The 22,453-nt window shown below is 36.6% G+C and overlaps 1 protein-coding gene across 1 annotated transcript in view; it reads left to right on the plus strand.

Annotated features, from left to right (window-relative positions):
- Positions 1-22,453, plus strand: part of LOC126249143 (Down syndrome cell adhesion molecule-like protein Dscam2) — a 242,097-nt gene that overhangs the window by 164,892 nt on the left and 54,752 nt on the right. The window contains exons 17-18 of the mRNA XM_049950796.1: positions 2,035-2,469; positions 19,926-20,069. Of these exons, the coding sequence (XP_049806753.1) occupies positions 2,035-2,469; positions 19,926-20,069 (579 nt within the window). The remainder of the gene's footprint in view (positions 1-2,034; positions 2,470-19,925; positions 20,070-22,453) is intronic.

A 22,453-nucleotide genomic window follows, 5' to 3' on the forward strand; every position in this document is an offset into this window, starting at 1 on the left:
CTCTGCGCTGGAGAAGTGCCCGCCTCCTCCGGCTCCCCTCGGGCGTAAGGGATCGCTTGGTGCCCTCCCTTCCATGGTTACTGCCCCTCCAAATGTTAGCCAGTGGCTGAAAAAACCACCACCTGAGGGCCATAGGGGTTTCAGGTCTTCCTCGGTCCATGAGGCTGGGTCGGAAAAGCCCACCCAGCCTTATAAACCAAAGGACAAATGGGACCCTACCAAAAAGAAGAAAAAGCAAAAGGAGAAGGACATAGAGACAGAAAAGGAGTTCACCACTGCACCTGAAGATGATGTGTCCACTCAGGAGCTAGATGTTGCTTGACCTGCAGCTCCTATGGAAGTTGATCAGGCTACTTCGCAATCGGTGGTGGCGAGCGCTTCTAAGGCGTGACGTATCCATGACAGCAGGGATATGACAATATGTGCCCCCATTTTCACACTCAATGTTCTCACTAATTAGCTCCACCAACTGTATCTTCCAAACCCTACTGCAGGGCATACGATGTTTAGTGGATCACCATCTCCCAATTGTTCCAACCAGCACCTGTGCAATGTGCATGAGATCAGCAATCATCAGCATCATTTCTGTCTCCATAAACAGCAGTGCCAAGGTAAAGCCAGTCATGGAACTGGAACAGCCCATCCTTGCACACATTTGTGCTGGCAGTTGAAAAGGTTATCTTTTTCAAGTCACCAGTCATACATCCTGTGTCAATCCAAGTTATCAGATGAATTTGCAATTGCGAATAATGACCACCATCACCTGCAGAATGGAATGACAATAATGAAAATTTGTCTCAGTCTGGCAGAAATTTTCATTGTTATCATTCCATTCTACAGCTGATGGCAGTCATTATTCCCAATTGCAAATTCATCTGATGAGTTTCGTAATGGCTGTGGTCACCGCAGTGCATCATCATCAGAATAACGCAGGCACTGCAATATCGTATTTATCTGCCGATACCAGGACTGCAACTTTTCAAGCACAATGTCTGATCTGTACGGGAATACACATAGTGCATGTGTGAGTACAGATCGTAGATGTTTGGTTGACGACATATGGAAGTTTAGGTCTGGCCGTGAGTTGTGCACGGATAGCCAAATAGTAAGGGGACTGTTTGCGACAAGCAGGAAATCCGGGTTCGTGTCCCAGTCCGGCCCAAATTTTTGTTGTCGTCATTCTGTTCTACAGCTGATGGTAGTCATTATTCGCAATTGCCAATTCATCTGATGAGTTTTGTAATCACTGCAGTCGCTGCAGTGCATTGTCATCAGAATAACACAGGTACTGCAACATTGTAGTACTCCAAGTTATTCCCTGCCACGCCCACTATAACTATCTGTTCATCTTCAGTTAAACTATTACTTTAGACCTTAATTCCTTTAACATCTGACTGAGCACCAATGTTCTGATTGTGTTAGGTTTTTTTTTTTTACTTTCTTGCTATGTTCTGCATTGTGTGTGTGATACTGCTAGTTATGCACCCAATTTTCAGTTACATGTTCTTAATTGAGCTTTCCATTGCAATAATAGAGGTTGTTTTTCCAACCACAGTAGATATTTACTATGTTTAACTTGGTGCAATTTTATGTTTGTTACTTTACCACAATTCAAGGGGTTAGGTACTGTATATCTTTTACATATTTCAGTCTTAGGTTCTATTTTTATAATCTCCTCCAAATATGCTACATTTCGTATCATATTACTACTGTTATGCATTTTTATGCCAGCTTGTTTACATGATCATTTAAAACCATACTTTAATTTTCCATTTATGAAGTTCATTACTAAGAAACATGTGCTGTTATTTCAATTAGGCTTTTCATCCTAACATCTGTAATGAAGATGGGTTAGTCCAAGTAATATTCAACAGATTTCATAGTCAATAAAGCAGAAAATATAATTTATGCATTATTTCACAGGTTGAGTGTATTTTTTCTTAAATTTATTGTATTGATGCTCATTGTTATAGGCAAATATTAATCACTTCTCATTTCAAACTTTCATCTCATATCTAATTTTAAACATTCCAGTTGCTCCTTCTGCTCCACTATTGCAAGTCTCTGGTACTAGCACCTCATGGATTCAACTGAAGTGGAATCCAGTGAAAAATGGCGGTAGTGCTGTGAGAGGATACTTGCTTAATTTTCGAAAAGAAGGAGGTGGTGAATGGGAAGAAAGACTCCTACCAAGAGATGCAACATTGTACCAACTGCAAGGCCTCACTTGTGGAACTGAGTATCATCTGCAGTTGTTTGCATTCAACTCCATTGGAAGTGGTGCTCCAAGTGAACTTTTAGTTGTTAGAACAAATGGGTCCCGTCCAGTGAAACCAAACTTCTCTGAATTTATCTCTGTGAATATCACAACAGTTATATTAAACTTCAAATCCTGGAGGGATAATGGATGTCCAATTATTTCATTTGGAGTTGAATACAGGGAGAGCTCACAGCAGGACTGGATAACTGGTAGGTACAAACAATAGTTTTCCATTACAAAAGATTGTTTCACAAGTATTCAAACCTTAAGCATATCCAAGTCAGACTTGGTGACTGCACTGACATCTTTACAGGGAGATGTTGGCTTGGTGATAATGTGCAACAATTCACTGCCAACACCTGGTGGGCATTTTTGAAACCGGAATTGCCTTTTTCCACAAATTATTATGTAATGTAAATTAAAATTGCCTAACATTTGCTAATCTATATGTTGAGGTGATATGGAAGAATAATGTTGTAGGGGAAATTGTAGCATTTACTTGATGACACAGTTTTAAAGTGTGTCTTTTGAATCTTCATGACACTGTTATCATTTGCAAGCTGACTTATTACGTACTAAGCTTCACAGTCATATAATGTTGATGTGAGTGACCTTCTAGTTTCAACAGAAAATTTAACCAATTTACTTATGGTACAGTAACTACAGCCAAGCTTGTGTCATACAGACTACAATATTTTATACTGCTTTAACACTGCAATCTCATAGTCTGTAATGTAGAAACAAATCTAGTGTGGCACAATGCATAAGAAAACAGTAGGAACACAATTGGGTGACCAGTGAAATCCACGATAAATATAAATGTAAGACTAATTTAAATGTTAAAGTGTATGTAGCTCATTTAGATGTTGCTAGTGTCCTATCACCCTTACAAAAAAAAAGTCACATTTTCTCAGCAACTGGTAAATTTATAAGCTACATGGGTTCAAACGTTTGACTAAGACATAAAAATAAGATACATAGGCTCATACAAGAAAAATAAGTATCACATGCAGAGTAACTTCAAATTCTTCCAGAAGGTTGAAAATCTGACCAACATTGGATTCACTCCCTCAGAAATAAGCGTACTAAACAAAGGCCTGAAATTTAACATAAAATCACACCTTGGAAACAGTATGATTAAAAATATTATTGCAAAACAGTAAAGTAGCACTTGATATGACCCAGTGGTCACCTTATGTGTCAGTCATAGGCTATCTGAAAATACTTAATTGAATGCTAAATCTAGATGTACCTTATTATTTTAGAATGGCAAAAATGAACAGATAGCTTCAGTTGTATTGTTACATCTAGTGCAGCTATAATTATGAAAGTGCTGCAGCTAATGTAATTAATGCATAAATTAGAAATACTGAAGAACTCTGTATAACAGTATATGAAAGTTGTTTTCCTTACAAAGAGATGAAAGTTGATAAATGTGCTACTGAAACTTAATATTACGAGTGTGAATCAAACATAAATGGGGTTTTATTTTTAAAAAATCATTTATTGAAAAACAAAAGGCAATTATAATATATTGTTCCACATAGTTTCCTGCTTTAGAAATACATTTTTCCCAGTAAGAAGGAAAGTTTTTCATTGCAGCTTTGTAAAATGAAGCTGGTTGCATCAAGAGTCAATTGCCCACAAATTCCTCCACACCTTCGTCATCTTCAAATGGTGCCCTCCTACAGCTTCTTTAAATTATCCAAACAAATGGAAATTGTTGCTTTGATATCATGAGCATTATAAATTAAGCTGTTGGAAGTATGTAATGACCAGCTCTTCCCAGTTCTAACAGCTTCATCCAACAATGCTAGAAGTGTGGGACCAGTCCTACCAACTGTTGATGCTTGGGAAAAAATCCTGTTTATATTTGATTCAGCCTCATAAACAATGAATCTTCAAATGAGTATCGAGTTTCTTCATAGGTTTGTGAGAAAAAGAAGATGCAAGAACCTGTGGATTGTGTAAGGAAGGGGCACATTACATAGAATCACAGTCAAGGAAGTTTACATTGTGCCAGAGAGGTAGGAATTGATATAAAAAAGAAAGGAGGCTATTTGAAGTATGCTGAATCCTTAAGTATTAATTTTTAAAGACTGTTAAATATCAATAAAACAATAAATTAGTGTGAGGAAGTGGATAGAGGCAGAGATATGATGTGCATTATAACACCTTGGTATAAATGATAATTTTAAGGTAGTAAAATCAACCCAATACTAACAGTAGTCTTAATCTCAGACAAACTAGATAGAGGAAAAAAGTAAGAACGCAATAAAAATTAAGAGATCAAGGAAAACTGAGAAGGTAAGAAGGAAATGTGGTAACTGAAAGATATACAAGTGAATATTGTGATATTCAAGAATAAAAATATAAGGTTAAAACTTTTTGAGGTAAACTATATGGAACCACAGTAAAGGACTAAACACAGAATTTAACTGAATGAGATTTTCACTCTGCAGTGGAGTGTGCGCTGATATGAAACTTCCTGGCAGATTAAAACTGTGTGCCAGACCGAGTCCGGCACACAGTTTTAATCTGCCAGGAAGTTTCATATCAGTGCACACTCCACTGCAGAGTGAAAATCTCATTCTGGAAACACCCCCCAGGCTGTGGCTAAGCCATGTCTCCGCAATATCCTTTCTTTCAGGAGTGCTAGTTCTGCAAGGTTCGCAGGAGAGCTTCTGTTAAGTTTGGAAGTTAGGAGACAAGGTACTGGCAGAAGTGAAGCTGTGAGGACGGGGCGTGAGTCATGCTTGGGTAGCCCAGTTGGTAGAGCACTTGCCCGCGAAAGGCAAAGGTCCCGAGTTTGAGTCTCGGTCTGGCACACAGTTTTAATCTGCCAGGAAGTTTCACAGAATTTAATGGTAGCTTTAAAATAAAAATAAAAAAATAAAAAATAAAAAAATAAAAAAAATTCTTGTCCAAGAAGAATGTTTCAAAAATCAACTAAATCATAAGTAATAATTTAAATAATGTCAAGGAGAAACAATATAGGCAAACAAGTTAAAAAGTGAGTAAATGAGAAGGATAGGAAAAATGATGATGCTGCAGTGACAAATGACCAAGATGTGCAAGATCAGCACAGTTCATCATGGCCAAATAACAGGTAACCTGTGCACAGCACAGTCTGTCTCCAAGGTCATGTAGGCACTGGGCTTTCCACTTACCACTATTTCAAAGATGTACCATGAGTACTTCGATTTGGCAGTACCATACTCAACAGTCATGGGCAACATATTGATGACAAGGGTTCTTGTAGACTGTCCTAGATTACAAATGTAAATATGTGGATCACACTACAGTGTATCACTCACCATTTCAGTGCTGTACAACAACTAGTAATCAATCATACCGTCCAGAACTACCACCACACCATGGGATACAGATGCCACTGCCTCACATGTATAGCTCTGATCACCACAAATCACTGGGTACAGAGAATATCACAGATGTAGGAACACCATCACTGAATGCTCGAAGATTGAAGAAAAGGTGCCTGGACTGGAGTCACACTATATGCCGGCATACACCAACAGAAGCATATGAAACCAGCTGAGGGGATGCCTCCTGCTTGTCAACAGGACAATGTTCAGGCATGTGGAGGAAATATTCTGTTGTAGTGAATGTTCACCCAGGATGAAATAGTATCTTTAATATGGATGTCAGTGTCTTTTATCATTGAAGTATAGAGGAACCAACTGTCTCCTCATGAGCAACTGCCTACAGCATCCTGCAGGCCAGCTGTTTCTCCCATCACACTTTGTGTCAGAATGGTTTGCGGAACAGTCCATGTGCATGAGGGTGTGTGTATGATCCTACCAGGTCAACTGAGATCAGTCCTGTTTAGCGTATTTTGGATGCCATCAAGAGTAGAAAGATGTGCTGCACATTACGAGGTAACTGTCTATAAGTTAGTTGCTCAGGAATGTGTGTAGCTATGGGGATCCAAAATACTGAATTGCTCATGAATGTGTGCAACTACGGGGTTCCAGAACACTGAAACCTTTGGAAACAACCTAAATGACACAGGCACTGCAAGAAATGCTTAGGTCAGTCATAGTACTTTATTCACAGATTTGTGAAATAGGGTACATTGTGTTATATATCATTGAAAGCTAATTGTAAGTGCTTATATAAAGTGCCAATATAAATGTAACTTCAGTTAGGCTATGAATTAAATACTGGAATAGTTGAAGCTAATTTATTAGAAAAATTTTAAAACTACATCTTTTCTATTACTCCTCTGCTTAATCACCATTCAGATTTAACCATTCATCATATACCTTCTTGTTGACAAATTCCCTATGCATAATTAACTTGAGATTGTCATCAGTCCATGATAGCATATTGTATTTGTTCATTGGAGTCAAAACATTAGGAGCAAAACTACTTTTTTATGCACATGAAAAGGTGGACATGACAAAACTTGGAACCAAAAGTAGGCAATAGAGCATATGTTCAAAAATGTCTCGTTTGAATTGATGCAACAATTAATGTGTTTTTCAGGCATTTTGTAGGCACACTGATCTTATGCATGGATCAGTATAGCAACTGTTGTATCCTCTCACTGCTTTCCATGTTACATGAACTGTAAGGTTTCTTTCCAAACAGTCTTCGCATCATTGGCATTCTGTTCCAGGGAGCTAATCGTGTAACTCAGGATGTTGCAAGTAGAATCAAATATGCCATTTCCATAGAGAACATATACAAGCACTGAATTCTAGATGTTATAGGAGGTGGACTCACCAGTACAAGAGGAGGTGGTGTGTAATGTGTTGCCAGTAGGGAAGGGTAGTGTGTAATGTGTTGTCAGTAGGGAAGCAGTAACAACAGAATGGTTCACTCAGGAGAGCTCAGTGACTTTAAACGTGGACTAGCTGTTGGATGTGACCAGAGCAAAAAATCCATCAGGGACATTTCAGCCCTTCTAAAACTTCTCAAGTTGACTCTTGGTGATATGACTGTGAATTAGAAATTCGAAGGAACAACCACGGCTCAACCAAGACCTGGTAGATGCCATGTACTGGTCAGGGACTGTCAAGCATTGTGGAAGGTAATTGTAAAAAATCACACAAAATCAGTAGAAGGAATCACTCTCGTGAGTCCCAAAGTTCTACCACCAGCCCATGTAGCATAATGACTGTGCATAGAGAGTTAAAAAGAATGGCGTACAATGGTGAAGCAGCCTATTATAAGCCACACATTTCTGTAGATAATGTTAAGCAATTCTTGAGGTTATGTAAAGAGCATCATACTATGATAATGATAATAATAATGATAATAATAATAATAATAATAATAATAATTCCCGTGGAGGCCTAGGAAAAGAATAGGCCTCCGGTATGTTCTGCCAGTCGTAAAAGGCGACGAAAAGAACAAACCACTAATAGGGCTAACCCCCCTTTTAGTGTGATTAGTTGGTTCAGGACAGAACTAAAGAAGCCTCGGACAAGCGCCGTCATGGTCGGGGACGACGCTTGAACCCTATGCCCGCCCACAATGGTAACGACACTGATAGCCAACTGGAAAATGATTTAAATCCAAATAGAGGTGTTTTGCAGGATATCCTTCCTGCAACCACCCTAGAAGGAAAACAAAGACAGAGGATGAGATGGTCAGATGAAGTTAATCGACACCTCATGTTCTGTTATTACCAAACAACAAACCTAGGAACCAACACAACTGGATACAGATCACAAGTATACACAACATTTATTACCAGATACCCAGAATTAAAATTTTTAACAGAACAACGACTAGCTGATCAGATCCGTGTAATAATCAAAAATAACAGGATACCCCGTCAGCATTAGAAAACATCAAACAACAAGTACAACAAATACTGGAACAAAATAATGTGCAATCAGAAGAAGAAGAAAATACAGTAATGGACTCAAACATCCCAGAGCAAACAAACAAAGAACAACACACACCAATTAAACAATCAGAGGAAAACGAAATCTTAAGACAGCCACCAGAACAAGCACAAATAGATCACGAAGTGACACAGATGTTAGATATAGAAGAAAAATTTCAGCTAACATATATAGAATACAAAGACACAAATACAGACATTAGACCATTCTTGCATAGACCACCAAATAACCCACAAGTTGAAACAACAATAAAAACTATCAACACAATCATACACAACAAAATAAATGAAAACACAACTATGGAAGAGTTACAACTACTGGTTTATATAGGAGCACTCACTACACTAAATATACACACTAGGCAGAGATCAGAACCAACCAACACACAGAAGAAACCCACAAAACCAGCATGGCAACACAGGCTACAGATCAAAATAGAAAAACTGAGAAAAGACATCGGACAGCTAACACAATTTATAAGAAATGAAATCTCGGAAAAAAAACGAAAAAGGTTAGGTAAAATCTCACAACAAGAAGCGACAGAGCAATTAGACGAAAAGAAGCAGAAATTACAAGCATTAGCCAAACGACTCAGAAGATACAAAAAAAGTGAAAATAGAAGGAAACAAAACCAAACATTCAACACAAACCAAAAGAAATTTTACCAGACAATAGATAACACACACATTAAAATAAACAATCCACCAAACATAACAGACATGAAACACTTCTGGAGCAACATATGGTCAAACCCGGTACAACATAACAGGCATGCACGGTGGATACAAGCAGAAACAGACACATACAAGATGATACCACAAATGCCTGAAGTGATAATTTTGCAACATGAAGTCACCCAAGCAATTAATTCTACTCACAATTGGAAAGCCCCTGGAAATGATAAAATAGCAAATTTCTGGTTAAAGAAGTTCACCTCAACACATTCACATCTAACTAAATTATTTAACAGTTACATTGCAGACCCATACACATTCCCTGATACACTTACACATCGAATAACTTATCTGAAACCTAAAGATCAAGCAGACACAGCGAACCCAGCTAAATATCGCCCCATAACATGCCTACCAACAATATACAAAATATTAACTTCAGTCATTAAACAGAAATTAATGATGCATACAACACAGAACAAAATTATAAATGAAGAACAAAAATGCTGTTGCAAAGAAGCACGAGGGTGTAAAGAGCAACTGATAATAGATGCAGAGGTGACATATCAAGCTAAAACTAAACAAAGGTCGCTACACTACGCATACATTGATTACCAAAAAGCTTTTGATAGTGTACCCCACTCATTGGTTACTACAAATATTGGAAATATACAAAGTAGATCCTAAATTGATACAGTTCCTAAACATAGTAATGAAAAATTGGAAAACCACACTTAATATCCAAACAATTTCAAATAATATCACATCACAGCCAATACAGATTAAGCGTGGAATATACCAAGGAGACTCATTAAGTCCTTTCTGGTTCTGCCTTGCTCTGAACCCACTATCAAACATGTTAAATAATACAAATTATGGATACAATATTACTGGAACATACCCACACAAAATCACACATTTGCTATACATGGATTATCTAAAACTACTGGCAGCAACAGATCAACAACTCAACCAATTACTAAAGATAACAGAAGTATTCAGCAATGATATAAGTATGGCTTTTGGAACAGACAAATGTAAGAAAAGTAGCATAGTCAAGGGAAAACACACTAAACAAGAAGCTTACATATTGGATAACCACAGCGACTGCATAGAAGTGATGGAAAAAACGGATGCCTATAAATATCTAGGATACAGACAAAAAATAGGAATAGATAATACAAATGTTAAAGAAGAACTAAAAGAAAAATATAGACAAAGACTAACAAAAATACTGAAAACAGAATTGACAGCAAGAAACAAGACCACAGCTATAAATACTTATGCTACACCAATATTGACCTACTCATTTGGAGTAGTGAAATGGAGTAACACAGACCTAGAAGCACTCAATACACTTACACGATCACAATGCCACAAATATAGAATACATCACATACATTCAGCAACAGAAAGATTCACATTAAGCAGAAAGGAAGGAGGAAGGGGATTTATTGACACAAAAAACCTACATTATGGACAGGTAGACAATTTAAGAAAATTCTTTCTAGAATGAGCAGAAACTAGCAAAATACACAAGGCAATCACTCATGTAAATACATCGGCTACACCACTGCAATTTTATAACCACTTCTACAACCCTTTAGATCACATAACATCAACAGATACGAAGAAAGTAAATTGGAAAAAGAGAACACTTCATGGCAAGCACCCGTATCATCTAACACAGCCACACATCGATCAAGACGCATCCAACACATGGCTAAGAAAAGGCAATATATACAGTGAGACAGAAGGATTCATGATTGCAATACAGGATCAAACAATAAACACCAGGTATTACAGCAAGCATATTATTAAAGATCCCAATACCACAACAGATAAATGCAGACTTTGTAAACAACAAATAGAAACAGTAGATCACATCACAAGCGGATGTACAATACTAGCAAATACAGAATACCCCAGAAGACATGACAATGTCGCAAAAATAATACATCAACAGCTTGCCTTACAACAAAACTTTTAAAACAACAAGTTCCTACATACAAGTATGCACCACAAAATGTACTGGAGAATGATGAATACAAATTCTACTGGAACAGAACCATTATAACAGATAAAACAACGCCACATAACAAACCTGACATCATACTCACCAATAAAAAGAAGAAATTAACACAACTAATCGAAATATCCGTACCCAATACAACAAATATACAAAAGAAAACAGGAGAAAAAATTGAAAAATACATCCAACTGGCTGAGGAAGTCAAAGACATGTGGCATCAGGATAAAGTTGACATCATACCAATTATACTATCAACTACAGGAGTCATACCACACAATATCCACCAGTACATCAATGCAATACAGCTACATCCAAACATATATATACAACTACAGAAATCCGTAATTATTGATACATGTTCAATTACCCGAAAGTTCCTAAATGCAATATAACACATACTGTACAGTTAATAGGAAGTGACGCTTGATCAAGGTCTGCGTCACTTTCCATTCTTAACCAGACTTAACGTCTGAGAAAGTAAAGATAATAATAATAATTTTATTGTCTTTAGGCCATTACAGCAATTGACAACGTCAAATGAAGTTACAATTTATAATACAGTGTGATAAGGTATTGACTACTGAAATACTTTAGCTTATATTACAATAAATGTACAGTGGGTCATCTGTTGGATTACTGCATTTTACAGTTGAAGAATTCATTGATATCATAGAACGGGTGGGCAATAAACCATTCATGCAGTCTTTCTTTGAATGTATGTTCAGGAACATCCTGTATAGCATGTGGCAGCTTATTAAATAGTTTGTGCCCTGTGTCTTCATAGCTATTTATTGATTTTGATAATCTGTGGTAAGGCGTGTAGATGTGTTTGATGCTTCTTGTGTTGTAACAATGTACATTTTCTCTACGTTTCGCATCTTGTAGGTTCTTCTTCGTAAAGATTAAGACATTGTATATATAGAGGTTTATTACTCTCATAATTTTTTGTTTAGTAAATAAGGGTTTGCAGTGAGCCTTATGTGAAGAATTTGTAATTATCCTAATGGTTTTCTTCTGCAATAATAGGACGTCATGTATATGACTACAGTTATCCCACAAGATAATGCCATAGGATATTATACTTTGGAAAAATGCAAAATAAGATGATCTAATGTATGTTTCAGGTACACAATTTCTGAGTTGTCTTAATAAATAAATTACTGTAGATAGCTTACTACTAATATAGTTTACATGTTGGCCCCAGGATAACTTTTCGTCTAAACAAACTCCCAGGAATTTAACAGAACTAGGGTCATCAGATAGTGGCTTGTCTCTTAGAGTGAAGATTATCTGCTGAGTTTTATTTTCATTTAGCAGGAAACCATTTACTCTGAACCAATATGCTGCGTGAGTGAGTGTATTTTCAGCACAGGTTTTAAGATCATTAAGATTGTTACTGCTATGAAGAAAAGTCATATCATCTGCATACAATACAGTGGTGGATCTAATAAACGAGGGGAGGTCATTGATCATTATCAGAAACAGGAAGGGGCCCAATACAGATCCCTGAGGCACACCTACTTTAACATAGGGAACGTTGCCTGCCATCACATGTAGTGCCAACAGTGAAGTATGAGGTATGGAGGAGGTAGTATAGGGGTGCTCCTCGTACATGTGGTCCCCTATTGTATTTAAGAAAACACTAAATGTGGATTGATATGAATGTATTTTATGGCTTTGTGTACTGCATACTGTAGCGATACAGCTTCGGATAATGATTGTTTCTATCAGTATGACAATGCATTATCTGATAATGTGGCATCTGTAAGATAATGGCTTGTAGATGATAATATTTCTGAAATGGCCTGGCCTACCCATAGTTCCATCCTGAACTCAGTGGAATACTTTTGGGATGAATTAGAATGTTGACCTCACCCCAGTCCTTAGTGTCCAATATCACTAGCTTCCTGGTTTCAGCTCTTGAGGAAGAATATGCCACCATTCCTCCAGAGACATCCAGACACCTCAATGAAAGTGTTCCCTGCAAATATGAAGCCATCATACAGCCTAAGGGTGGACACATCCTGTATTAATGTCCACCAATAGAGTCGGGATACTTTCAATCAGATAATGCACCTACATTAAATTAAAACAAAGTTCAACCACACAATACTCTATAAATAAAAGTCACAGTCTGCTTCTGTGCATGTTTAGAGATGTTCATATTTGCATTGTAGCCAAGAGCTTGAGATCATACTGTCAGGTTTGCCATAGTTGTTAATCGTTAGCTTCAAGATAAAGCACAGTGGAAAATAAAATTTATGAGTAGTACTGCAGTCAATCATTCCTGAAGGAAATGTTTTTGATGTGTGGAGTTCTTCAACACATTCGTTAGAAATCAGTACTAGCAACTTAGCTGCATAGCTCTTCAGTATCTTCCTATGTACCTACATGCCAACCAAACCAGAAAACAAGAAATAAGTGCTTTAAGATCTGGATGCACATTGCATGGTCCAAAAATTCCATTCTGCTGTGAAGACAATGTTTTCTTAAGTGTACTAGAAGTGTTCCTCAACTCTTAAAAATCTCTCTAGGGATGGTTGGTAGAATAGCAGCTGCTTAAATTTGTAGAGGCACTTTTAAACAATCTTACAAGATTTAGACCCAAAAACAGGTTATTTCATTATGGAATTTCTCACTCATATTCATTAGACATTGCTACTGATATATTTAGCTGGAGAGCTCTTCAGTATCTTCCTTTGCACCTCATTTTGTTTCACATACTATAACTTTTCCTTGCTTACATAACTGACGACAGCTAAAAGGATGACAGTTTTCACTGTTTTTATGGAATTAACAATGTACACAATTGTCAGAAGAAGCTTGGTACAATGGTTTCACGAGTTGTTTTGAAGTATAATGAGATGCACTGTCTACAGTCAAAAAGTACGTAAATGAGATACCTAGCTGCACATTGTAACGAACTAGACATTTAACTGTAATCACCTTTTTCTTCATTTAAACTTAAAACTGAATTAATTACTCCAGAACAATGAAAAGTTAAAGAGAACTTGACTGCAGCATAGATGAAAAAGGGAAAAAATTTCACAGCAGATTCCTCAGGATGTGATAGACATTGTTGTTGTGGTCTTCAGTCCAAAGACTGGTTTGATGCAGCTCTCAATGCTACTCTATCCTGTGCAAGCCTCTTCATCTCCCAGTACCTACTGCAACCTACATCCTTCTGAATCTGTTTAGTGTAGTCATCTCTTGGTCTCACTCTTCAATTTGTACCCTCCGTGCTGCCCTCCAATACTAAATTGGTGATCCCTTGATGCCTCAGAATATGTCCTACCAACAGATCTCTTCTTCAAGTCAAGTTGTGCTACAAATTTCTCTTCTCCCCAATTCTATTCAATACCTCCTCATTAGTTATGTGATCTACCCATCTAATCTTCAGCATTCTTCTGTAGCACCACATTTTGAAAGCTTCTATTCTCTTTTTGTCTAAACTATTTATTGTCCACGTTTCACTTCCATATATGGATACACTCCATACAAATACTTTCAGAAAAGACTTCCTGACACTTAAATCTATACTCAATGTTAACAAATTTCTCTTCTTCAGAAACGCTTTCCTTGCCATTGCCAGTCTACATTTTATATCCTCTCTACTTCAACCATTATCAGTTATTTTGCTCCCCAAATAGCAAAACTCATTTACTACTTTAAGCATCTTATTTCCTAATCTAATTCCCGCAGCATCACCTGATTTAATTCAACTACATTCCATTATCCACATTTTGCTTTTGTTGATGTTCATCTTATATCCTCCTTTCAAGACACTGTCCATTCCGTTCAGCTGCTCTTCCAGGTCCTTTGCTGTCTCTGACAGAATTACAATGTCATCGGCGAACCTCAAGGTTTTAATTTCTTCTCCTTGGATTTTAATTCCTACTCCGAATTTTTCTTTTGTTTCCTCTGTCTCTGACAGAATTACAATGTCATCGGCGAACCTCAAGGTTTTAATTTCTTCTCCATGGATTTTAATTCCTACTCCGAATTTTTCTTTTGTTTCCTCTACTGCTTGCTCAAGGTTAGGTACAGTGGTCTGGAAAAAATGTACTGCATAAATCATTTAGGACAATGATGGCCTCATATCCACCATGGGCTTCATGCAGTTATTGCCTTGAAGGAATCGTTGTTTAAAAGTTCGCAACTACAGATAGCACAGGGGACTGTATGTGAATGTTCCTACATCTTTGAAGTAACATTTTCTCAGTTTTACAGAACATGAATACAGCTCAGGAAATGTGTTTTCAGACAATATTAATGGGATAATCGAGGGATACAAAGGCACAGGTAAAGTTAATGAATTATAATCAGCTTGTTATAAATTAAACATATCTCTTGGAAAAGAGTATTTGCTGAGGAGAGGATGGCCACTACAGCAACATAAGTAAGTTTTTGCTTTCCACATTTTCTACATACAAAGGTTGGAAGTTGGCCAAGTACATCCTAAGTCAAACTATCAATAGTTGTCTGTGTTCTAATTGGGTGTAAGCACAACATGACCAACAGACTGAATGCAACTTTATTCCATGGAAGCATTAACAACTTGAACACAGTATTTAAATAACATTCAGCAGGAACCAATTATGTACACATAGAAAACTAAGGCCGAACAGCTGCCTTAAATAGACTGGGTCCCACAGTGGGCTTTGATAGTGATATATCACGCAAGTCTGAGGCACCATCTGCGGATGACATAGCATTGCCACACGTGTGGCCTTTTGAAAGTATGTGCATGCGTCACTGCAATCTGAGACTGTGAAATGACCCACATGACTTCCACTTTTTTACAGTGGCCTGATTAACTGGAGTAAACTGTGGCATTCAGTTTCACCATGAGTTTATATAATAAGTCTCCCATTAGTGAACTTATCAGATAATGAGTGATACTCTGAACAATACAGGCCTTTCTTCGAGTGTCCTCATAAAAAAATTAGTAGAAAAGCTTCATGATTGACCATTCAAAATAGTCTCATGTTTGTATCTTGATATGCTTGTACTTATGTCTCCTAGAAAGTAAATTATTTTTGCATAGCATGGTACAGCTTAAGGTGTGAGAAAACTTGGTTATGATGGGGCATAAAGGAAAAAAAAAAAAGGGTATTTCTTTGGGGAGATGACTCGCAGAAAATTTTAATGATATATTGTAACATCAGTAGTGAAAATGTGTGAAATTAAAATAACATACAAATTGTTTTAATGAATTGTGGGAATGCAAAATGACTGTTCCATAAACTGGGCATTTCCTGTATCACATGGACTACAGCATACACAGCCTAGCAAAATAACAACAGTAATATATCTTCCATATGGCCAGGTGTACAGTAAGGTATTTATTAGTTCCCTAGTTTATGGCATCCTTCATTTAACAAAAATCAGTCAATATTGGCAGAATTTCAATAACTCCATAGCTTAGCATGACAAAGTTCCAGTCAACACATCTATATCTGTACTCTTACATGGTCTAAGGTGCACTTGAATTCTTACTTAATTGTGTTACCTGGGTAGTCATGTGTCATATAAGGCTTCTCTTGAAATTAACATCATAAACTGTTAGTAACATTACTGGGTAATTGTATTGTCAATAGTGAAATTCATTTAGTCCAAGATAAATATTGTGCAATGGAAAAACCAAAACTACACTCTGGATGGCAAAATGCATGTGTGCCAGAAACTGTATGTAGTTGTCACAACAGCACCAACATTCCTTTGTGGCACAGTTATCTGACTATCTCACTCTTAAGTACCAACATTAATAATTTCTGGTGAAAAGCTCTCAGGTTTCAAGCTAAGTGGCAGTTTTAAAAAAACCACAATGTTTTTGTGAATGTCATATTCATCATTCCCTAGTGAAGTACTGGGTTTTTAAATGCTTTCTGATTGCTTTTCATTAACATTATAAACTGGGAGAATTCATATTTCTGGTATATGAATTTATTTATGTCTTTTTGGTTGATGATGAAGACTTGTAACTTGTTGTAACTGGGAGTGTGTATTGCCATTGCATTCAGTGTCGCTGTCCAGTTGTCATTTGTGGCTATTTGATGTACTTTCTTGGATTTTTTGCACTTATCACAATGGGGCCATAAAATCATTTTTTAATCTTTGTAATGTATTGGAAATACCTCCATTGCAGTCACTTAGTTTTCATATTGATCATGCACACTTGCAATAGCTAAATATCTCTGTAACAATTTCTTGAGGGATAGCTTTTGATCCTTTTGCATACCATTCATAAAATTCAATACTTAATACCAGTTAGCACATGTCTTATTTCAGTGTATTTGGAAACTTGTTGACACCTCTTATCACCATGAATGTCATTTTCTCCTCCTCAAAATGAATGAATCAATCAAAGTCCATTACAACCTGTATGCCATATCTTAAGTGCTGATAACATGTGCCTTATAAAAAGTATAAAAAGAATGGGTTTTTACAATGGTTTTTAACTAGTTACATTTGCATTTAGTAAATGAATCATAGCACAAATCACACATTTGCTGGACCAGAAATCAAAACAGTAATATTAAAATCAGACTACAAGCACAACACTGTGTGCACACAGCACAAGTAAAATTGTACCTTATGATTCACATATGAGATGTGGTAGTTTTACCAGCCATAAAAAACATACTTTTGCTGAATAGTATTTCTGATGTGCAATATCCACCATGAAAACCATAGTGATTAAATCCTAAGTTATTTACATAATGATTACATTGATGAAAGACATTCTGAGCATTGTTTTGCCACTGAGCCACTAATTTGTTGTATATTACACATGCATGTAATCACTCCACTCAGCAATATTATGAGGATCAGAGCATGAAGAAAATTAACATTCTAAATGTTTATATTACACAACATGGATGGTTTTTCTCAATTATGCAGCTTCACATGGAGTCACATCTAGATTGTTGTAGTTTTCTGCTGACCAAATCCACCATAAAAAGTACAGTGGTTATCATATAGCAATATTGTGATTAATCTGAATTACAGAAGCCCAGTTGCTTCTTTCATAGGTGTGTGAGCATAATGAAAACTTAAACACAGAATTTATGAAAGCTAGATGCTTTTTACCTATAAACATTGGTATAAAAATGAAATCTACTCTAATCTTAGCATTATGTCTCATGATGTGAAATTTTTAAAAATTTTCTTCTGGTGTACACATTACTCTAATCAGACTTACATCACTGATAACTTCTGTGAGTCACAGGAACTTACAAAGTTTTCTAATACTCATCATTTATTCTTCCCACCCACCTGAACAATATTTTTGTAGAAAATGACACAAGTGTACTGATTACTTTCACAACAAACATCTAATTCTAAAATATTTTTTTCCTTTGATTAAGCTTCTCCCATGCACTCATTTCAGTAGCTATCTTTCCTGAGGAGGGAAAACATACCAAAAAATCTATTTTATAAAAGTTAGCTCCTGAATCTGCCATTCATAAACAGATGTCTCTATGTATGGCTTTCCAGATGAATAATTTCTGGTATAGTTATAGTGTTGTAATGCAGTAAAAATTTTATGTGCAGTAGTATTTTGAAATCGTGGCGCAAAGTACAGTGACACAATGTTATCGGTACCATGCTAGATTCAGGTTTACATTGAAGGATATCTGATGTCTCATCCAGCACTATAGAGTTAAAATTTGAATATTTTACTAAATTAGTCCTTGTGATTGGCAATGTAGGTTTTGATTCAGAATAGTGGAAATATTACTCTGTGTGAATGGCAACACCGTTTTCAATCAAAAAATGGGCATGTATTATGTGGTTCTACATGAATCTGAGTGGGAGTTCATTTCTAGTAACTAGAATGTAACTAATATCCAAAACTGTATTAAAAGAAAAAATAGAAATGCATTTGAAAAGCTGCTTTATCACCAGTTTCAATTCAGGCCAATTTATAGTTCATTGTTTATAATTTTTGATAATTTCTATGTCCCTTCCTCCTGAGTTTTCTTTTCTCTATCTCCAAAAGATTTGAATGTCCTGTTGTTTGCCTCTGACTTTATGCCAATCTGATACTAATAACCTACATTACATTGTGGTTATTTCTTTCCCCTGCACGCTTCAGTCTGCAGAAGACATTTGCTTCCACAATAAGAAAAAAGAATTATGTGGTTAGCAAAAAAATCTTGTGAATTGCTTCTTATCACATAGCAGCATGAGAATAGTGCAGTTGGTAGACAACATTTAAATTAATTTAGATCTGTCTCATTTTTTCCCTCAACTTAACCTTACTGTCAATGAGTCATTAAGTTATTGTAGCCTTCTCACCTACCCATTCCATACCATCATTGTACATGACGGTGTACATAAGTGTTCTCTGCAAATTGCTTGGTAGATATTGGAAGACTCCTGTGAATGAGAGTAAAATGTATCAGTCTCTGCCTACCTCCAATCCACTTTCTGTGTAATTTACATGTCAGCATACATATGAACCATTGTGATCTAGAGGCTTTGTCTCTACTGCCCCTTCTGGTTCCCTTTAGCTTCGATTGTAGAGATAGTACTGAGTATTCTTAAAATGTATCCCTTTTCATATTGTTGATGGGTTCAACAATTCTATACATTAAAGCACTGAACTTTACTTCATTACTCTGCCAGTGCTTTCTTTAAAACCATTTAAACTTGAAATTGGATTTTAGCTTTTCAATGATCATGTCCTCCATTTATACTTCATTTCACCTCCCCCCCCCCCCCCCCCCCCGACACCCAAAAAAATATCTTTCTCTGTCTCACACTCCCACCCCCACCCACACTCCTCTCTCTCTCTCTCTCTCTCTCTCTCTCTCTCTCTCTCTCTCTCTCTACAACATGAGAAAACATACTACAGCTTCAGCAACTAATTTCACATTCTGTCTGTGTTATGATAAGCTATCCCTTTCCAGAACTGTATAATTTTGTGCCCTCAAAAATATATCTGCCCATTGCTCAATTACTGTTTAGTGAAACTTTATGAATATGTATGACTGAGACAGTAACACAAAATGACAATTTTTTTTTAAATATATATATATAATACAACTGATTCCTATGTATTGTTAATGCAGCAGGTAATAATTTAGCAGTGAGGGAACACTTCCCAGTTATGGGTCTTTGGCCAGGAACAACATACATTTTTCGTATTACATCTACAAACAGTGCTGGAACTACTAGCGGAGAGTATAGAATAGTAACACAAAGTGCAGTAAGTGGTAAGAGAAGTATATTAATCCATACAGCTATCAATTGTACAGTAATTTAGTATAATTTCTAGAAAGTTTTCCTACTTGCTTAAGTGTTAATTTATAGACAGGGAATGGCATTTTATTCTTTTGTGTTAAATTTTTTTTCTTTTGCATGAATTTTGTAGCTTGTGTCATGTCTTGGCTGTAGTGGTGCCATTACAAGCACTGTTTTGGTGTTTCAAACAATTTTCATTTATAAGTAATAGTAGATAATCAAGAGTTACATTTACAATGAAAAACATCAATAAAACAGGTTTATTTATTAATATTGAAAGACAGTGCTACATTGCAAAATGCTCTGTCTTGGTTCAAAACAATGCATTTCACCTGGTCAGGGCATCATCAGATTATCTGGAAGTACAAAGAAAATTGGATGTAATAAATAACCAGGTGTGGTCCCATCCTGAGATACTATACTCAAAATTGAAAACCAGAAACGTAAATATGTAAGATGTAAAGCACAGGAAAGCACTTAAAAAAATGTTATAATTATTGCCAAAAACCATTTGTCAAATATGCCTAAAATACCCGGTACATGAATGTGGAAAACACCATAAGAGATGGTACAAAAACCACCAACAATAAACCTACAGAAGAATACTTAAAATGTGTAACTGTCAGATTACTTTGTGTGATGTGGGTCATCAGTCATAGCAGTGCAGAGTAAGGCCATGCTCATAGACTGTAAATGTGGCGCTGGAACAATGTGCCAGTGGCCGATCTGTCCTCACACATTGTATACCAAGTAGTCTTTGAATCAAAATTGCCAGATGGTGTTAGAAAAATAACCACCACTAGGTGGTATCAAATGCAGGTGCAAAGCCATCAACGAGAAATCAATATAGCAGGGAGAAAGAAATTCTCATAGGCAACCTACAAACACGTTAAGAAGATATATGGCAGAGGTCCGTAATACAATAAACGGAATCGGCAAGCCGACAAACGATGAGTAGATAAAGTACAAAGAATTATACTACACAACATCTAAACAGAAACCTTCCTAATTCAAAACTTAGCAAAACTGTGCACCAGGGCACTAGTTAGAATGTTCATAAGTGGAAACACTTACCAGTAAAAAAATTTAAAATTTTTTATGCAGAATGCATAAAACTAAAAGAGTAATGGGCCAGCAATTGGCCGGCTGGTGTGGCCGTGCGGTCTAGGCGCTTCAGTCTGGAACCGCGTGACCGCTCCGGTCGCAGGTTCGAATCCTGCCTCGGGCATGGATGTGTGTGATGTCCTTAGGTTAGTTAGGTTTAATTAGTTCTAAGTTCTAGGCGACTGATGACCTCAGAAGTTGAGTCGCATAGTGCTCAGAGCCATTTGAGCCAGCAATTGTGAAGAGCCTGTAGCTCAAAACACATACATTATAATCCTAAAACTGGTGTATACTGCTGTTCACATGAACAGGAACCTTCAGTGTAAAACAAAACAAAACTGCAAACCTCAAATATCCCACAAAATATAATTCAGTGCCAAAACTATAATTTTTTTAAGGTGAAACCATAACAGAAACCTACAACAAGCCTTATAAATTACTTTACCGGTACCTGCATAATAAAATAGTATGCACGGAGGATGGGTTGGGAGACATACAGGGGAGAGTACATTATCAGTAAAATTAAATAAAATGACTAAAGCAAAAATAGAACCTGTGATTGTGAAGCACATATAGGGTTGCACGACTAGTTTATAAGCTAAAATTACCATAAAACTGTGCTATGAATAGGAGGAACCTTCAAGATAAAACAAGACAAGCTAAAAAAAAAATCTATAAAGAGAATTATGTAATTACATAACCTGGATTTTTAATGTTAAAAATGTGAAGAGATATAAAAATAAAACAAGCCTTATTGATTAAAAATCCTTGTAGGAACCCAAGAATTCTTTGAATATCGGGAGCATAGAGTCATAAGAAACTCTGTTTTTACTGGCCACTTGATCACAGAGTAAGATATCCTTTCTAATGCATCATGTGAACGCTTGACAATTTTAATTTCTTCCAGAAGGTTAAGTCTCCTCCCTTTGAGAGTGTGATATGAAATCACAGAAACGGGAACTTAGCATAACTATTCTATTCTAACTTCGATGCTGCAGTGAAGGGTTGTGGGCATCACCATGGTTACTTGGTGCTGTCTTTAGTCTATACGTACAGCTTGTCAATGATCGAAGGACTGTAGCCACTATTAAAAGCCACAAATTTTAAATGTCCCAATTTCCTATTAACAGAGTCTGCCGTAAATGTAATTTCAGTAATACAATATATCATGGCTCTGAAGAAACCAATCCTATGTTCATGGGGATGACAGGACGTGTCATGTGTGACAGAATTGCTTGTCAAGGGTTTAAGG

This window comes from Schistocerca nitens, chromosome 3 (genome assembly GCF_023898315.1).
Source record: "Schistocerca nitens isolate TAMUIC-IGC-003100 chromosome 3, iqSchNite1.1, whole genome shotgun sequence".
Lineage (NCBI taxonomy): Eukaryota > Metazoa > Arthropoda > Insecta > Orthoptera > Acrididae > Schistocerca > Schistocerca nitens.